We start from the raw sequence: 19965 nt of genomic DNA on the forward strand, positions 1-19965 counted from the left end.
CGTACAAATAGCTAAAAACATAACTTTTAACCGATTGCAGTCTAAATAGTAAAGATTATACTCTATTTGGCTGGTAGTTTGTGGAAAGCGTCTTATCCCTCCCTTGAAGTTGACAACAGCATGTTCTAAAAGGATCCCTTTCTCATTGCATATTAGTTACCACCCCAACTCCAGGGTCGTTAGCTCATCAGTGGTTTGCGACAGCAACTGCAGTCATAAACTATGACTAGGGCTCCCGGTTTTATGGTATTTATTTTTGTAACATTTCCGGCTTTATCCATATTTATTTTTTGGCTATTTTATCTGCATTTATCCATATTTATTTTATGTTTTGTGTATAATTAAAGTTGTAAAACTGTACATTTCCAAATTTATTTAAATGATAGACCTGCACTCATACTTTGATGTCATGACTTAGCTACTTAAATTGGCAAATATTATGTAACGATTCAGTAAATGCGGACAGAAAACACATTGTTTTCTGTCTGTATTTATCTGTAAAAATTCATAAAAACTGAAAAGTATTCATGTTTTGTAAATTTTGCCTACATTTCTAAATCTGTCATCATGTTATTAACAGTCTCAAAGTCCCAATCATCATAAAATGTACTGGGTGAAACAAAATCATTCAAGGAAACCTTAAATTGGTGTGGAATCTTCAACAGCTCGACCGGAACATAAATGTAATAGTCAGTTCTGTCCCATGCTATACCACCTGGTAGAGGAACAGCTGGGATGTTTACTGACGACAGGTCTCTTTGCTCACGATGAGATGATTTGTGTGGCTTCAGGAGCAAGTTGATGTTCTTACTTGCTGTGTCCATTTTACTATATTTTCCATCTATCATCTTTCCCAAACTTAAAACAAGAATGAGCCAAAGTAGGAGAAAAAGTACACCTAACACAATCCAAAATTCAACCCATGGTGAAACCAGATATGTATTTGCATGCTGGTGAAAAAGTTCTGTTACTTGTTCCTTGAAAGTTTTATTTGCTGGCGTTGTTTTGGGCTCACTGGGATCCTCAGAAAACATATCAAAGTTGATGAAATAGCCAGAGGCAGTTCTGTCAATTGTTGGTATTGCATCCGAATTATTTGAAATCGCTGTAGCTGCTTGTTCCCTTGACATATTAGTATAGTCAGATACTACATCATTGTAGACGGGAGTTTCTTGACAAACTGTTATTTGGGTTTCAAGAGGCACAAGTTCCATGGCTTTATTGCATATTCCTTCTTTTAACACTGCAGCTGCTTCAAAGGTGATGAGTCTTTCAGTTTGAACCTCTTGTATAGTAGCAAGATTTGGTCGTCTGCTACATCTTTGGAGTCCACTGGGCCTACTACTTATTATCGGCCACATGGTGTGGTTTTACCAGGTCAATTGATACGAACCAGTTCTCCTTTCTTCCAGCAAGGGGCAGCAGTAACACTGTTCTTGATCCCTGGATTGCTAGTACAGGTACAGCTTTTCTGTAAGAAGGCCCAAATTCCTTCTTCCCCGCTATTTTTTCTCTGACGAGATCCCCAATCTTTGGAATCCAGACAGGTCTTGCTGGGACAGGTGGTTTTTCTTCAGTGGTCATTGGTGTCTGTATGGTGTTGCTTAGACTTCTTCTTCTTTCATTTAAGTCCTGAAAGACAGCCAAACGGTCTTTGATATCAAAGGGTTTTTGTTCTACCACTGAAGTATGACAATCGAGGTCTTTGACCATCATTCTAGTACCAAAAAGGATTTCATATGGAGTGATTCCACCCAGAGAATTTCTTGGCTGATTATTAAGACTACGTTGGACACTTATTAGATGTTTGACCCACCCGTCACCCGAGCCTAATACCCTAGCTGTTATCGATTTCTTTATGTCACGTTTTTTTCTTTCCACAACTGAATTTTCCTCAGGATGGAATGGACTTGAGTACCGCAATGCAACGCCCAAGCTGGCCATTGCTTCCTTGTAAGCTCGAGAGCTAAATGCAGGCCCTGGTCAGAATGTAGCGTGCCGATTGCGTATGTGCAGATAAAGACTCGCAAATCTTTTATAACAGTTCGGGCGTCAGCCGAGCGCTGAGGCCACATCCAAATGAATATTTGTCTGACCGCTTTTGTTCATAGGGACGTCTGAGCGTGGATAGTCTAATGCTATCTAACAATGGTGTCTGTACTGGGCTGGCTACACTGTAGTCAGGAATCTGGTGGCGCTCTAAGCTGTGATCTCTGTAACAGACATCGCAATTAATTCCAATTTCGTAAATGTGGGCATTCATCTCTGGCCACCAGTACATCTCTTTTAACTCTACTAGAGATTTTGAGATCCCTTGATGTATCAGACCCTCTCCCATATGTGCGTCTTGAATCAAAGCACCTCTCCGATTCCTATTTGGAATAACCCTATCCCCCACTCCAGGGATTCAAGCAAAGGGAACGGAGTTGGAATCAATTATGTATGAATATTCGAATGGATAGTTTAGAGGTAACGCTGCACCGCAGCTTTTGCTTGTGGCATTGACAGCTAGCATTGTATCACCGTCTATATGTGGTTTTGAACGAGTTATTGCAGTTACGGAAGCCGTTTGCACAGCTGCCTTCGCGGCTTCATCAGCCAATGAATTCTCTGCAATATGAACGCCATCACTCTGATGACTCAGTGTATGGATCACATGAGTCTTTTGTAGTTCTTTCTGTAAGAGAACTAGTTGTTCCCAAAGCAATTTATGCTTAATTGTGCCACCTTTTGCATCTTTGAAACCATTTTGAACCCAGTTCTGCAAATATTCATTGTAAGACTGGATGCAGTAATACGAATTGCACCCTATTAGTGTGGGGAATTTGCGATCTGTATTTTCAAGCGCCATCTTGAATGCTTGGAGTTCAGCTCGCTGAGCTTTACAATCTCCTAAAGATTGAGTTTTTGTGACCATAGGTCGGAATTTACCATCGCGCCAGCGACCTTTGACAATCGCACACGCTGCACTATGAGCTTGTTTTCCCCCAATTACGGGTTTTACGGATCCGTCTGTTTAAATTATACATCTGTAATGTTCTAGAGGCAGAATCTCTGTGGGCAGAGGACATTCTTGTTCGTATTGTAGAAATTCTTGAGTTTTCAAGTAGGGGTCAAAAACGTATTTAACATCTGTTGCCGCAAGAGAATTAACCCATTGTATCATTCTCGGATGTAAAGCTTTTGTATTCAGAATGCTCACTTTTGTCACTTTCTCTAAGGCAGGTACAGGAGTAATGACCTTGACGCGTTTTCCCGGTGCGAGGGCTCTCTCTCTTTTGCTACTGCAGTTTGAACCGCTGTAGGAATTTTTTCTGTTGAAGTGAATTTCATTTCAGCTTGTGTGTACAAGTGTGATTTATAAGCTATTGTTACCTTTTCACCTTCATTAAAGGTTAGGTATGTGAATCCGCATCTCCCTGGGATGATTCAGATTACAAGGTTGCATACGTTTACGCGTGTCTGTAAATGGGTTGTTGCTAGCATGTCTGTTTGCACTGAACGCAAAATTTCTGTGTGTTTTTGAGTCCAAGTAGTAGGTTTGAAATCAGGTTTGATTAGTTCGTAGAGGGGTTTAACCCTTTCTGTATTGTTTAGTATGTAAGTTCTTCTGAAATTCAGGAAGCCTAGAATTGACTGTAAGTTTTTCAGCAATTTTGGGGGTTGGAGCAGCGCACATTTTTCTAAAAAGTTTGCTGCCAGGATTTTGCCTTCACTTGAAAGTTCGTATCCAAAAAATAGGACGTGAAGATGGGCAATTCTTGATTTTTTAAAGTTGAATTTGTACCATTCAGAGGCGAATCCAAGTATTATGGTGTTCACCCTGTTCAAGTGCCTGTCCAAGTCATCATCTGTAAGATAGATGTCATCGACATAAGATAATGCCTCATCATCGTACGTTTGTAGTAACTCCGTTACTCTGGCTGAAAATAACCCTGGACTATTCTTGAATCCCTGGGGGAGACGACAGTAGTGACGCTGTGTCCCCATAATTGAGAAAGCAGTCAAGTACCTGCTTTCTGGTGCAATGTTTTGACAGAAGAAACCGTTCGAAATATCTAATGTGGTTTTATATTTTTTGCGCACGATGTTGTTCATCAGTGCTACACTGTGTGCATTTTGCATTTTGTACTGCAAATGTTTTGCATGCAAGAATTTAAATGACTGTAGTCCAAAACTAGACGATATGTATTGTCTGTATTGTCTGGTTTGGAGACAGGAAACAAAGGATTGTTCATGAACGAGGTGCATGTTTCAATCACCCCTTGGTATTCGAGTTGATCTAGGATCTCCCTGACCTGTTTTTTAGCTTCTTGCTTAAATGGACACTGCCTCTGACCAATAGGTAGATTTTTTAACTGGATCTTATGGTGAGGAGAGCCCTCATCCCATCCCACATGATTTTTATCTAATGCTGGAGCCTGGGCCTCAGCCCATTTTCTGGTATAGTTTTTTTTTTCATGAATAGGAATATGATTAGAGAAGGCTGGCATAATGATCTCTTCGCTATGTGGGCACTCCCTGACAAATTCAGGTAGCCAGTCGTTTTCAGCCAGAAGGATGTCATAACCCTTAGATAGTTTTTCCCAAAATGGTGCTTTTATTTTTCTAGTTATGTCCCCCTCTATCCGGAGTGTTACTTCATATAACTTATGGGGTACACTAACCCTGGTATTGGCAGTTTCAACTTGAATGTATTCATTCAGGTTCACTATCTCCAGATGATCTTCAGGATCTTGCGAGCTATGGTAATTTCTGCTGCGCTGTCCAGCATTGTCTGGGCCCACTCCCCGTTCTTGAGTTGTGTCCTCAAGATCCTCAGCATGTCTGATTTTTAGACTTGCTACGTTCTTCTTGGTGAATTGAGTTTTCTTATTTTTTGGAACGTGTTGATCGTCTTTGGACTTCACACGTTCTTCCTTGTGTTCTGATCGTCCTCTTCTTTTTGATTTCTGTGAAGAAGTCTGAAAGGTACGAGAGGAACATGTATCAGTATATTTGATATCTATCAGGTTTTCTCAAATAACCATGTTTCTGAAGTTATACCTCTTTTCAGAAGGCTCCTTTTGAGGAGACCTCCCTCTGGATTGAGAACGCTTCTCCTAAGGAAGTGTCTGTCTAGTATTTTCCCACTTCTTTTTAGGAGTGGTTAGATTGTTTTTAATAAAAACTTTTTCAAGATTTTCTGTTAGTTCGGGCTTTACTGGTTTGCCACCCAAACTATCTCTTCCTAGTTCTTCATAGGATTTTTCTATTGTTCTGGCCAGTTCATATGGTTGCTCAGTTACATCAAGTTTTTAGTTTTTGGCGGATTGCCACGGATGCTGCTTCACCTTTAATGTTAGCTAATATTATAGCTGAGACCTATTTGAAATCCTTCAGTAACTTCATACCGAGATTTAAAGCAGGCTGTGCCCCGTATTCATTTTGAATTTGTTTCAGGACGTCTGGTATTACTGCCATGGACGGAACACCATGTGTTTTTGTGTAGATTGCAGGAAAGACTGTTCCCCAAGTGTCACAGTCCTCCAGGTGTAGTGCGATCCCCATTGATAAACAGATTGCTAGAATCCTGTGTTTCTCATGAGGTGTACTATCGGGAAATACTGCCTCGATTTGAGTAATTTTTTGAGAATTTGTTCCCTTTATGTTGGTAATTTACCAATGACTGATTGTATAGTCTGTGGTTTAATTTTGTTTGCGTTCCCCTGATGAGGGGTGTGTTGTGGAATCCTTATAGCTGGTTGGACTGTTACAGTCCGCATGACATATTGTACCGATTGTCTATAAATTTTAATTAATTGTTTTAGCTGAGCTAATAATTCTACATCTGTCATTCTTTCAATGTCAGGATGTGGTGTAGGGCTGGCTAGTGCCGGTCATGTTGCCCCTGGGCTACCTAGTGTACCGAGCCTGGTAATGTGATTTTCAAAGTTGTAGGGCGCCTTTAAACCAGAACTGATGCTCTTGGTAAGTTAGTGGAATTTCAATGTCCTCTAAAGGAACGTATTCCGCTGGATGTTCCTCTATCTTGTACAAGTGGAACACATGTGTTCTTGAATTTGCTTCAGGGAAGATAATCCATGAATAGAATACCTCTGTCTGTCAATATTCGTGTGCCTCTATAACAAATATAACTCTACCACCTCTCGATGATAGGCCATTTTGTATAAGCTTTATAGCGATGGTTTTCCGTACGTTTTCCGGGATGATTATAGCATCTGCATCGATTTCTTGAAAACCTGTAAGGTTTAAACTCGGTTGGTTTGCATTTAATGCATTTCCACCGTTTTCTTCGTCACTAGTCAACATTTTGTTGACTGAAATTTTGCAGAGCAATTTTCAAGGAAACAAAGATAAGGTGCACACTATTTTGGAACACTATATCCTTCAACGTTGAACAAACCCACAACTAATACATAGGATTCCCGTCCTACTCAGTTATGGCGGATATTTTATCCTTTAACCCACTCCAGACGTCTATTGGAGTATTTTATAGGAAAAATGGGTCACTGTGAAAAGCACAACTGGGTTACTCTAGTATCCAGCGTTAAATTAGTGCCTTACCAAATGTTGGGCGCCATGTAGTGTAGTTCCTATATTCCAAATAGTCTCTGCGCATTTGAATCATATATCCTATAGAGGTGACGTAGGACTTATGTCTACTAGGTCTCTACCGAATATAATAAACTTAATTGTGAGTGCCAGCTAGCTCAGAGGTCACTAGAAACTTTCTTAAATTCACAAGAAGGGATTAGTTTCTGACAACCGCATGAACATAACACCTTTATTTCCCCAAGATAAAACTGATCTTCAGAGTAGTGGAAACAATAGATAGATATTTTACTCAGTCATTCGTGCGCGCTTCGTTTCACCAGAGGTGCAGAGAAATAGAGAGATGGTCGTTTTCAATAAAAGTATTTATTGAACAGTCTTCTTTCTCATGCAGAAGAAATGAACTGCTACAATCGTAATACTGGCTGTAAAGTGTAATGTGTACAGCAAGAAGAGTATTATAAAATAATACTGTAAAAGCATTGTATGGCTTCTAAGCCATAAAATACATACATAAATAAAGAAAGACTATAAGTACTCAACGGGTGCTTCTAAAATACGCCTACCCCGATGTACCTAACCTAAGTCTAGTACGAGGGAAGAAGTAAGTATGGTGTAGCATAAGTTTAGTATTCTTTTGCGAAGAATCTATCCAAGATTTCTCTTATGGTCTAATCAGCTCCGTACTTTGGTTTAGAATGAAGGAGGTCTGGTATCTCTCTGTCTCAGGACTTGATTTCCCAACACCCCGCAAGGGGAGCTTGGAAACACTGGAGCTGGATATCTCGGCAAGAGAAAAGACAGCATCTCTTTCAGTGCGTCTGCTGGAGGGTCAGCATCCTTCGGCACTTGCTGTAGCGAGATGCGTCGGGCAAGTAGATAGTCGAACTTTGCATGCTCTGATTTTTCTGCAAATAAGTATTTATTTGTTCTATTTGTGGGCTAAAGAGGTAAGAGTTTCTAGAGGCTGGGGAGAGGAGTAGGCCTAACGGCTAGGCAGTCGTCCTCGAATCTGGGGAACTGGGTTCGAGTTTTGGCAACGACGCTGAACGTCCTGTGATTTTGGACAAATTACTTAATCTCCCCGTGCCTAACAAAAATTGAATGTGTCCTCATGTAACGCAACTGGTGCTATGTAAAGCACTTTGATACCCGATACCTGATCAGGTTCGCTCTATATAAAACTCTGTTAAATTCAATAAATAAATAGAGTCTGGCAATATTATAAGCATGAATAAGAACCATTTACAAAAGGGATATTCTAATACATGTGGCCTAGACTCACATAGGTGTCCTCCTGCACCTTGTCTTCCTTCTTCACCAGGTCCTGCTGTGCCTTTGGACGTTGGCTGTACTTCTAGTCCTGTTTCAAGTACTCCTTTCCTGGGTTATTTTGGTCCTCCTGATCCTCATCTTGGCCATGGGCTCACTAGTTCTGGTCACCCTTGATACTGGTTTCCGCCACAATGCCTTTACTCGGGTACAGCCTCGAAGCCTGTCAAACAGATTTTTCTTTTTTTGGGCTTACAGATTTCATTTGCTGAGACAGACCTGTTGAGTACAGAAATGAGAGCCCAGTAAAGACAGGACCTTGCCCACTTAAAACACTGCTTAACATGTTGAAAAACAAAACTATCATTCCCAAGATGCATTGTGCAGATGACTAAAATATCAGTGTGGCTGAATGGGCCACTCATGACTTGGGACCACAAAGCACTAGTGTCCTAAACCTACTCTGCTGTGTGAATAGTATGAACAAGTGTGTTTATTCCCTGGCAGCAGAGTGACCCCTCCTGTAAATGACCCAGATCCATTACTTGTCTGTGTCCTGCTTTCACTTCCGCATTCCAGAGAGGTACTATTGCAGTGATTCACTCAAATTACCTCCTTCAGGGATCTCAAAGCTCTGTGCCCGCAAACACCAATTACCTACTTTACGTGTCCTTCCCTCAGGAGCTCAGATGCCACCTATCTGTCTGCATTGCTTGTTGACTGCTGTTGTGTTGCCAGATTTAAAATACTAAATAAGCATAATACCCCATAAACAAAAGCCTAAAGCTTGCACAAGGCCTTCCACAAGAAGCGCAAAAGAGCCCAGCCTTCTAAAATCATCAATAGGAGCATCATGGCCATTAAAAAACAATGTATTCTCATGAGTGAATACAACATTTATCTAACCTGTTTGAAAAGCATCCTCAGTATTTATTTGCTGACAGCCAAATACTCCCTGACTAAAGCGCAAAATATCTGTGTGCCATATCATGCTTCTGTTTGATTTCTACATGTGTCTTATTTGAATATTTAAATAACAAATATGTTTTTATTCAAAAATGATTTTACTTTTGTCATCTGTAAAGATGCTTAGCTTAATTCATGTGCTTAACCTTTTTACAAACTATTGTACATGTGTTTATGCACTTACTTTCAAATGCTTCATACATGCTGCATCCCCATCACAAGATGTACACCTCACTACCATTGCACAAAGTCCCTTTTTTAGGTCTTGCGCCTAGCGTTGCAGGGCACATCATTGCTCGCGCAGCGAGAGACCTCTTGGAGGGGGTTTGAAAATGGCCCTAGGAATTGCACACGCTTGTGCGTGTGCTTTTCCTTTTGGGCCAGAATATTGGCCTTTGCGTGCGTCTTTTTGTAAAAGACAGCACGCAATTGGCGAAAGGCGGGCGCATTGCTCCGCCCATGGCCTACTGGTGTCTATTACGCGCACCGGCCGCCATGTGATTTATATAATCGTGCCCAGACATGGGCGCGATAATTGAAACCACATGTTTCGCTGTGGCGCTCGTGGCGCGCACCACTCGCAGGCTTTTTATCCATTAGTTTCCGTGGTTACCAGCCTGCTGCTCGTAGAGAGGCCTGTTTGCCGTTTGCATGCGCCCCTAACCAGCCTTTTCACGCAGGAGATTACAACAGCATTTAAACCAATTATTTCCCGGAACAGGTCTATATGCCAACCCAACTATACCCAAGACCTTATCTGAATTTCAATTGTTTGCGGACCCCGGGATAAAATTCTGAAAGCGGTCTTTAAGGCAGGGGCCGACCGAGTGGACGTTTAGCCGCTGTACTTCTGCGAGATCCTTGCTATTGGGTACCTGAAGAAGCCAGCCCCGACAGACACGGCCTAACCCACGCTAACCCTAACGTCCAATGCTGGAAGCACCGGAAAAGTTGTCTCTACTGCACCGGCCATGTGGTCCAATCGCAGCCGAGCCGGCCCCACTCCAGCATGCAAAGCAACATAGGCCAGGTAGACAAGTGAAGATGAAGCTGTCACACATGCCGTGGCCCTTCAGCATTGAGGTACATGGCAGGCAGATTTAGGTGTAACGCTAGTTAAGAGGAAGGATTGCTTACCGGTATCTCCAATGATGATGTACTTGAATAGGAAAGCGTAAGACATGCTGCCGCTACTAATGCTGGGCCCTGCCTTCTCCCCTGATCCTTCCTCAGAACCAGGGAACCTATACCACCTCAAGGAGTGTCTACCAATCGGGTTAATTCTTAAGTAGGGACGCACTATATTGCTTTCGCTGAAACGCTCCCCCTCTAGTGGAAAAGACCTACTGCTCCAGAGCTGCTCCTACCTTCTCTAGCGACACAGATCCTTTGCTGCATTACAGCAAAAACACTATTGCCTCACATCACTTTACCAAGAGAACTCTGGAAAAGGAAGTAGGACAACTTCCAATTCACCCAATTATAATGCAAGGAAATCGTTTAAACATCACCGGCGCCAACCCTATCCGCACCGACCCGCCGTGCAGGACCGTTCCTTAACTATGCCCGCACCCACCCAGTAATCCTTATCTTGGAAAAATAAAATTCCTTCACCTCGCCGAATAGATGTGTGTCATGAACAATCGTGTGCCACCGCATTGCAATGCTGTACCCATTCACGCGCTGCATCCAACCTTCCCAGAAGCGGACGGGTGCGGCATCCTAACTCCCCTACATGGCCATTCCACATGCATTGCTCTGGGCCTACAACTGTGCCTCCCCAAACCTAACTGCATGTATTCCTACAGAAGCCATACAGACGTATGAAATGAAAGGTAGCATTGAGAACAAACTGAAAATTACGAGTTTTAACAGCCACCATGTTCCGCAACAGTTGTAAAATGCAAGACAGTCAGCATCCCCCATGACAGGAAAGCCTCGGGTTAGTTACCCTAGCGGCCAACCTTCCCCAGTTCGCATGAGGTGTGCGGCGCACCCGTCAAGTTCTGATGCCGCAGTGGGGAACCTTATCACACTTGTGTTCCATCCTTCAACATTCAAGGAAACACGCTATTTCCGAATAGCGCCAAACCCTTTGTTCTGGGTGGCACCCCCTGTAGTCCTGGTGGCCCTGCCCTCACACAGCCCAGCTTTGACGGATCGCCCAACTGGTCACCCCGCTCGCCCTGGTAGCCTTATCCGAGACATTCCTTCTCCCTGACGACCTTATCCCCCCAACCCAGTCTCCTCCCTCCTCTACCCTGTAATCAGACCCTTTGCTACCTCTACTTCAGCTACGTAAATTGGTGCCCCTGGTGTGCTTTTGCCGTCTTCAACCCTAGTCAGCGTGTATGTGATTGTTATTTTGATTGCCTAGCCCAGAAGGCCCGTCCCCTCCCCTGAGACCCAGCCCACGTTACCTGCTACCACCCCTACGTGCTCCCGAAACCCACCCTCCCAGCATTCCTTACCCGCCAATAAACCTCCTGCCGTCCGGGACACCATCCCCCTTACAGGTGCCCCCCCTGCACCTGAGCCATTCGACCCTCCCCGCCTCCCTTCCTCATCCAAATTTGAGCCCCAACCCAGGTCTCTGAAACCTCCGCTTCCCTCCCTACTCTACACGAACAGCCCCGGCTAGCCGATCGAGCCCGGCAAATCTCCATCAACACTGCATGGCTACCAAACCGTACCACATCCTCCATGTGCGCCACTGCAAGGTCCGTCAGGTGGCCAGGGGCCCAGCCTTGGGTGTTGCTGCACCCTCCGCCCCATGGAACTGCACCCTTCTGCCCAGTTAACCCAGGTCACCCCGGCTACACTCCCTCCATGGCACCTCTGAAGGTGAAAATCTGCTCAGCACCACTTGCACCCCTTACCCTCGGTCCTCCCCGCATCCTCCACTGCAATACCCCCTTCACTCCTCCCAGACAGCGCCTGCCATGGCTCGCAGAAACTGTAACCAACCCAACCTGCCTCTGAAGAATGCAAGGCACTGGCATGACGACTACCCAACTAATGCATACGTCCCCTCCTGCAAGCCCCCCCGAGTCCTCCCCCCTGTTGCTCCTGCCCGCCTTCGCTTCCCGACCATGTCCAGTCCCACCCTCCGCCACAGCCGCAACTGTCCCCTCTGGCTACGGCCTCACCCCCCGCCCCCATCCGACCTGCCGCCAGACCCCTCGCTACCTCCTCCCCAGCTGTCCAACTTACAGCCCCTCCCCTCCACCCCACCGCACCCCCAGGCGCGCCTCCGTCCCAACCCCCAATCCATCTCCTCCCGCCTGACCATGAACCTCCCTCGCCCAAAACAGCTTCCAGTTCTCTTTGCCGACAGCATCCAGCTTCCTCAGCCAGATAAGCTTCATTTTCCTCAGAGAGACAGCCTCCAGCTGCCTCAGTCCAACAGCATCCCTCTTCCTTAACCTGACAACCTCTTGCTTCTTCAGCCTCCCAGCCACTGCCTCATGTTCCCTCAGTCCGACAGTCTCCTGCTCACTCAGCGCAACAGCCAACTGCTCCCTTGATCAACAGTCTGCCACTAACTCAAAGCTAAGCCTTCTGCTCTCTCATCTCAACAACCTCCTATTCTTCAAAGCAGTCAGGCTTCTGCTATCCCAGCCCAATAGTCTCCAGTTCCCATAGACTTACGGCCGAACAGCCTTCTACTCCCTCAGCCTGTCGGCCTTCTATTCCCTCAGCCTCACAACCTAAAACTGACAGTCTCCTGCTCCCTCAGGCCAACAGTTTCTTCTGCTGCAAGGTCGATAGCCTCAGGCTGACATCCTCATCCTGATCTTCTTGTGCTTTTGCAGAGTTATGCAACCTGACGGCCTATCACTCCTGGGGACCCAGAGCCTTTTGATCAGCCAGCCTGACAGCGGCTCACTCCTGCAACCTAGGCGCCTTTTGCTCTCCTGTAGCCAGGCCCCAAAGTACTCCCACAGCAGCACATCCTTTCATCGGTACAACTCGACAGCCTCCAGCAACAGCCGCCTCCCAGCCTCTTACACTGGCAGCCTGAAGCCTTGTCCTTCACAAAACTCTAAAGCATTCTGCTCCCAAATACTGAAATATTGATGCTCCCTCCATGCAGATCCCAACCTGGCTGCCGACAGGAGACTAGACACCAGTAACATCCGTAATTTCCTGATATTAAAGCATTGAAACTTGTAGATTTCCTTTCGTCCACCACAAGCAGGATTTGCGGTATACAGGATGCAAAATAGAGAATGTCCCTTCCTTAGGTCAGTTGCGTGCGATGAAGGAACCTGGTGCAGGAGGAACCACAAGGTTGGCCTAATTGTGGTGGCCCTGAGAAAGGGCGAATCCTCAAGTAACAAGCATTTGCAATAGGTCTCACATTTACGCGAGTTTAAGCTATTGTCATTGTAAAGGGCAATGTCCTTTCTTTGTTTTAAAAACCAATACCAAAATAAAAGGCAAAGCCATTTACAGTGCCAATAGCTTAAACTTGTTTTTGTTCCCTATGTATTTTTTTAGCTCTACTATATCTTAAATATGCTGCCCCAATGCCCCCCCATTACTCTACAAACACTCCGTTTTACCAGGGGGGTGGCAATAGCCTTATAGTTTTTGCTTGCTCAACATTGCTTACTAACTTTTTGCGTTTTATGCGCCTTTACACACTTCAAATGTTATAAACATCTATCTTTCCAACTAAATTACCAGCTTTTTGCATGCTGGACAAAATGTTTCCCTATTATTTCTGCTTACAGAAAATTCCTTAGTATACTATTTGTTTATATGCACTGCTTAAACCCTAAATAGGCAACTAAGCAAGCAGTTACAAGTAAAGTCACCTTGCACAACAAAACACATTATAAATAAATTGGTACAGAAAATGTAGTACCACCAGCATATATTTCTCATACGTTCATTCCTACATAATATTACTATATTTTCTCATAATACAAGCACACACAAACTTTCCTACACTTTACTCAACTCAACACCACGGTAAACTACTGAAACTACACTACACTCTATAATAATTTTCTCTACTCTATACTACACCACTTCACTGTACCACACTACACTCTATAGGTGTACATTAACAAAATTCGAGCTAGTAATGTTGCATTAATATTTGCAACGTCAAAAACTCAAACTTTTACTAATGCAAGACCTATTGCATTGCAAATGCTTGTTTCTTTATGGCCAGCTAAATGAATACTTCTTTCCCACTATTTATCCAGCCGCTAGTCAAATTGTACTACATCTCTACTGTTTAATCTATGGCTAGCTAAACAGCAAAGATTATGTACTGTTTGATTGGCGGCCGGTTAAATAGACACTTCCGTATAGCATATGTGAGGGAAGTCTGTAATTCGAAGTATAAATAGTCAAGCTTAATGTTGTCTGTTAGGAGAAATCTACAATTTTCCACTGCAATCAGTTGGGCAATGAGCCCAGTCACATCAGAGTGCACAACAACGATAATATGAAACTGTGTATCATTGGTAGGTTGCTGATGGCTCTATGTAAGACAGTCCTCTTCAGTATACACTCTCATTCTCCCACGGTAGAGTGACAGCATTTAAGCTGGTAATGCTACCCAACTTCCTATATTTGTTCACCACTGTTATCTGTCATTCTTCATCAGAAGTTCTCTACAGGCGTACTTACACACTATGCTTTCAGTTTCTGACTTAGTATAAGGTAAAAGAAGGAAAATGGTGGACCTTTTAAAACTGCAGTTGCCATTGAACAGGTGTGGCATGAGGGCCCCGAAACTGCAAGTTGTATTACCTTTCAGTCCAACTTCAATTGCCTACTAGATGATTCCTCTGAGAGGTGACTGTGAAGAGTGAAAATACCTGGAAGTCGAGTTACCCACGACTACATTGTATGAAGCTGTGCTTAGTGACATAGCAGCAGACCCCGCTTGTTCTAAGTTAGGCAACATAGATAGACAGTACTGTAAATTCCTTTGACTTGATCCTGTATAAGCGCCGGACATCTCAATATAGTGCCTAATGTAATTTCAAGAAATAATTAGGCTTTAATCTGGACGTCCATTAATTAAATCAGGCATCACGTCAGGGGCGGCTCTAGGTTCATGGTGGCCCTGGGCAGGGAGCGTAGGTAGGGGGCCCCGGAAGAGGGGGTCCGGGTGGGGCGGAGGCCAGTGAAGAGGGGGGGTCATGGTGTTTGGAAGTTGTATAGAGCCAGAGGCCACCAAATCCCTGCCAGGGGCCCCCACACAAATATGTATCCATCCTCAGAGGATTATTATATTAAGGATATATATTGATGTGGTGGCCCCTGGGATGTGGTGGCCCTGTGCAGGTGCACAGCTTGCACATGCCTAATGCCGGCCCTGATCACGTCTGTAGGCGACAAATTACAATAGCTCACTTTGCTCACTGCATTGGACGATATCAGAAACGTACAATATCACAACATGCCAATTCATCACATACAGTGCATTGACACTGTCTATCCTCCTCATATGGAAAACACTACAATCCAACCACAGATGTTTGATACATTGAAACTTATCTTGATATATTGAAAGAGAAAAGAATGGTATCCCGGCTATTAAGATCCATTTTCGGGCCATTCCAGACCAGCATGTAACGGAGAGAACCGTGGAACTTAAAGCTTGGTGGAGAAGTGACTCATACCGAATAGACTGAAAAAGTAGAGGCTAAAAAGTGTCCAGAAACTCAAGATTTAAACAAATGCACTATAATAATGTACACGAAACCTACTTAGCAACCATATGCTTTAGTAAGAAGTTGATCAGTGCAATGGCTCATTCCCTAGATGTAGAACTCCGAGTGCAGACTTTTATAGTGAGAGGGCGATGCCCAATGTTAAAGACTATTACATTACGATAGTGTCCACAGTAACAAATGTTAAAGAGACAATATTTACATGCATCATGCTTTTTGGGAAAATTACCAGGTGGCTCCACAGCAATTTTGCTAACTAAGCATACGTCTTAGCAAAAAAGAATCCCTGTGGTCTGGAACTTATTACTGCACCTCCTATATTTTTATTGTTGAAAGATCAAATTAGATGGGCAGGAGTGGAAAATATTAGACGTGCCAAATTAAAGTGACGACACAAGGGCTGACTGGCTTGGAATTCCTGAGACACGGTCTTACTGGCTTTGGTCAGTAAACTAAGAACAATCAATGGGCTTTTTTGAGGGTTTATATATAGCGTTGTTGTAGAACAACTGATGCAACCATACATGAAATAAATGTTATTTTTTTAAAGAACTGAGTTTTATTTGTAGAATCATACAAAATCAATAAATATAACTAAAACATGTCTGTTTTTACAGAATGAGAGTCGCATGTTTCGTCTGCAGTTCAGTGGAATGACCAAGGAGCAGTCGTTAGAACATTGCAGTCACTGTGTACAGGTACTTCAAGCCTACATCGCTGTCCAAGAACAAGAGTATGGTGTAGTGGCTCAGGAAGGCAAGTTGGCAACAAATGATTCATCACATCATGCGGTAAGCAGACAGAAAATACAAAAGAGTAATTATCCCAATGCTCAAACCATTCCTAAATGAACTATTGAACAGATGTATGGTTAACAGGTGGTGAAGAAGAGAGGGCTGAAAATAATTTTCTGAAGAAAATGGCAAAAGGATTTGAATTTTCTACCTCATCGTGGATGTCACTATGCTAATCCTATGCTTAAAAAGTCTGCTAGAAAAACAGTCATTTAAGGTGAGCAGAATTGGAGTGTTGGTGGTTTTATGGAGTGTTCCTATAAAGAAACTTCTCTCCACCTAAAACTTGAGTACTAACCAGTGTTTCCTGCATATATATATATATAATACCTCTATCCAAACATGTCTTGCACAAACGATGGCACAGAAGGAGGCAGACTCCACCAGATATGGCTTTACTTCAATTCTTTAACAAATGGTTTCACCTGAAAAGGTGTTTAGCCAAAACAATTCATTAAAGAATTAAAGTAAAGCAGTTCCGACATGGTTTGCCTCTTTCTGCGATTGATTCATGCAAGGCATGTTTGGATGTATGAGCAGGGAGTAAGATATCGACTAGCAAGACCCGGCCGACTTGCTATATATATATATATATATATATATATATATATATATATATATATATATATATATGTATATATATATTATAGCACGAATAGAAAAACTGCACTCGCGGGGGTCAAATCCAAGTCGGATTTATTGCACACAAATCATAGAGTCAGACGCGTTTCGGTGGTACGCCTTCGTCAGTGACAGGCGGCCGCCATTACGCTGCAAACATATACACATAATGCCTCGCTGATTCTCGCTGAAATTGTCTCGCCAGGACGCCATTTTTACATCAGGCACTTTCACTGACTTGAAATCGTAAACAAAGATCGAGTTCTGTATATAATGTTCACAGTTTGTGAGGTAAATTATAACTTTCAGACATAATCAAACACATATGTTGTAATGAAAATTAATTGTGTGGCATGGATAAACCAATTATATCTTACGGAAAAAACAAACAATGCATTGTGATTAAACGTGATAATACATGAATCAAATGCTCGTAGTTGATTTGTTCCCTTGTGTCTGCAAAAAGACTGTTGAAGCCCACAAATGGGCAAATTTATAAATTTATCCAAAGCAAAAACTGTAATACACAATTCAATCTCCCTTTGATCTCAGTGATGCTACCTTACCCCAACTAAAAGGATAGTATATACATATATATATATACAATATATACAAAAACTCAATTTCAATTGGATAGAGAACCTCTCTCAATTCATTTCATGAGCTCCAAAATCCCAAAATGAGGCTTGTATGAAAAAAACATCATGTGAAAATGACGAGCTACTGGGTAACTACTATCATTGTTTTGTATCGCTCTTTGATGTTCTAGAATGCGGATCTTAGCTTGATGTTTCGTGCTGCCTATGTATCTGAGGCCACATGGGCAGCTCAGACAGTATACAACATAGGGTGTCAAACAGTTCATGAATTTTTTAATCATGACTGGGTCACTTTTGCCCGGTACCTGATAGTTGGTGATTTTCTTGCTATCAGCACAAGCCTTGCATTTATTGCAGGGGTAGAAACCTTTCAGACCTTGAATCCCTCTACTGGCTGGTGCTAGATGGCTTTGTAATAGCAGATCTTTAATTGATCTTGTCTTGCGGACGGTTATGGATGGTTGCGCAGGTATGTCTCGACCAAAGATCGGGTCGGATTTGAGAATTTTCCAATTGGAAAAGATTACTTTCTTCAGGTTCTTTGCAGCGTTTGAAAAGTTAGTAATGAGCCTGAGATTGGTATTCGAGACAGTTCTATTCTTTGGTGTATCCTTGATAAGATCTGTTCTGTCTCTGCTCTGCGCCTTTTTCCAAGCCTCTTTTAAGACTCTCGCTTTATAGCCTCGCTGTCTGAATCTATTAAGGCTCTCTGCACCCGCTTGTTGGAAGTCTTCTGGTCTGGAACTATTGCGCTTAATGCACAAGAGTTCCCCATAGGGGATACTGTTTTTGAGGCTTGTGGGATGACTACTGCGTGCATGAAGCACTGAGTTTCCCGCAGTGGGCTTTCTAAAAAGCGATGTGTGCAATTTGTTATCACTGACAAACCCTTTTACGTCAAGATAGGTTACTTCAGTGTCGCTGATTTCCCCAGAGAATCTTAGATTTAAATCATTATGGTTGAGATGCCTGATATATTCCTCAACTGACTTTCTATCACCTCTCCAGACCAAAAAGAGGTCATCAATATAACGCCTCCAGATTATGGTCTTATCGACTCAATAGTCACAGGAGTCAGACCATGCCGCCCGCTTCTCCCACCAGCCAACAAATAAATTTGCATAGCTGGGGGCGAAGCAGGCTCCCATGGCAGTCCCCCGTCGTTGGCGATAGATCTGTTCCTGAAAGTTAAAAATGTTGTTAAACAGACAAAAGCGTAGAGAGTCAATAAGCATCTCACTATGTTCTCTGAGTTCATACGGTCTTTGTAGCAAAGTCTGAGTAATAGCATCTATGCCTTGTTCATGGGAGATGCTAGTATATAGACTGGCTATATCTAGAGTCACCATAAGAAAATCAGGATCCCAAGGACTCCCCTTGATGTAACGTAGGAAGTCTTTAGTGTCTCTAGTATAGCTGGTGAGTTTCTCCACAAATGGAAACAAATAGAAGTCTATGAACTTGGACATGTTTTCTAACAATCCTCCATTTGAAGAAATTATTGGACGTCCTGGGAGTTTCATCTGGTCTTTATGCACCTTTGGGAGGTGATAGAAGGTAGGTAACCTGGGTTCAGGAACCTGCAGAAATTGAAATTCCTCAATCGACAACATCCCCTCTGATGCCATTTTCGTGTCAGTGCTTCATATTGCATGATGCTCTCCAAATAGTCTTTCATAGTGATCGGAGTGTAATTATCACAATTACTTAATTGTAACAGAGCCTCATTGCAATAGTTTTATCTAGTCTGAAGCACAACGTTTCCACCCTTGTCGGAGGGTTTGATTATTATATTTCTGTCAGCTTCCAAGTCCTTGAGTGCATTCCTTTGTGCAATTGTCAAATTCCATTGTGGTCTGGTACTCTCCAGTGGGTTCTCCCTCATATATATATATATATATATATACATATTTTCCACAAAGAAATAATAGCACAGCACTCCTATTGGTGATTATATGTTCTTTATTTCAAATTGTGTCTTTCTCCTACGCGTTTCGAACCGTAGTTCCTGATCTCGGCAGTATGTTACATTGGTCCTTTCTCCATTTTTACCTTATAAAAATATGCACACTGACACCTCTCATAGTGCATTGTGGCATGGTAGTATGTTTTTCACCATTTTTCAACAAACTTCATTTCACAGCTATCTGTGTTATTCCACTGTCGTGTACAGAGGCAGGGATGTCGCGCCGCAAAGGATGTTAGAGTTATTACATCCATGTCTGCACTTGTTTAGTAGTAGAAACAAACGCACATTCGATTCCTGGCTGCGCCATGAATCTACCAACCAAGCCTGCATATTTATGCAGTTGATTGTATGTGGAACGTAATATACGATTGAGTGTCTCTCACAAGATATAGGGCTAAGTGCCCTCATCCTTTCCTACGGCACCCCTGCCTCCAGGACAGGCAGATTACTATCATAATGCATCTAAACATTTCAATTGTTTTTGATTG

General features: G+C 43.0%; 1 protein-coding gene across 1 annotated transcript in view; it reads left to right on the top strand.

Annotated features, from left to right (window-relative positions):
* The window catches only part of REC114 (REC114 meiotic recombination protein), a 736723-nt gene that overhangs the window by 628783 nt on the left and 87975 nt on the right, over positions 1-19965 (top strand). The window contains exon 4 of the mRNA XM_086959934.1: positions 16112-16285. Coding sequence (XP_086816060.1) covers positions 16112-16285 — 174 coding nt within the window. The remainder of the gene's footprint in view (positions 1-16111; positions 16286-19965) is intronic.

The sequence above is a fragment of the Lissotriton vulgaris genome, chromosome 2_2, assembly GCF_964263255.1.
Source record: "Lissotriton vulgaris chromosome 2_2, aLisVul1.2, whole genome shotgun sequence".
Classification (NCBI taxonomy): domain Eukaryota; kingdom Metazoa; phylum Chordata; class Amphibia; order Caudata; family Salamandridae; genus Lissotriton; species Lissotriton vulgaris.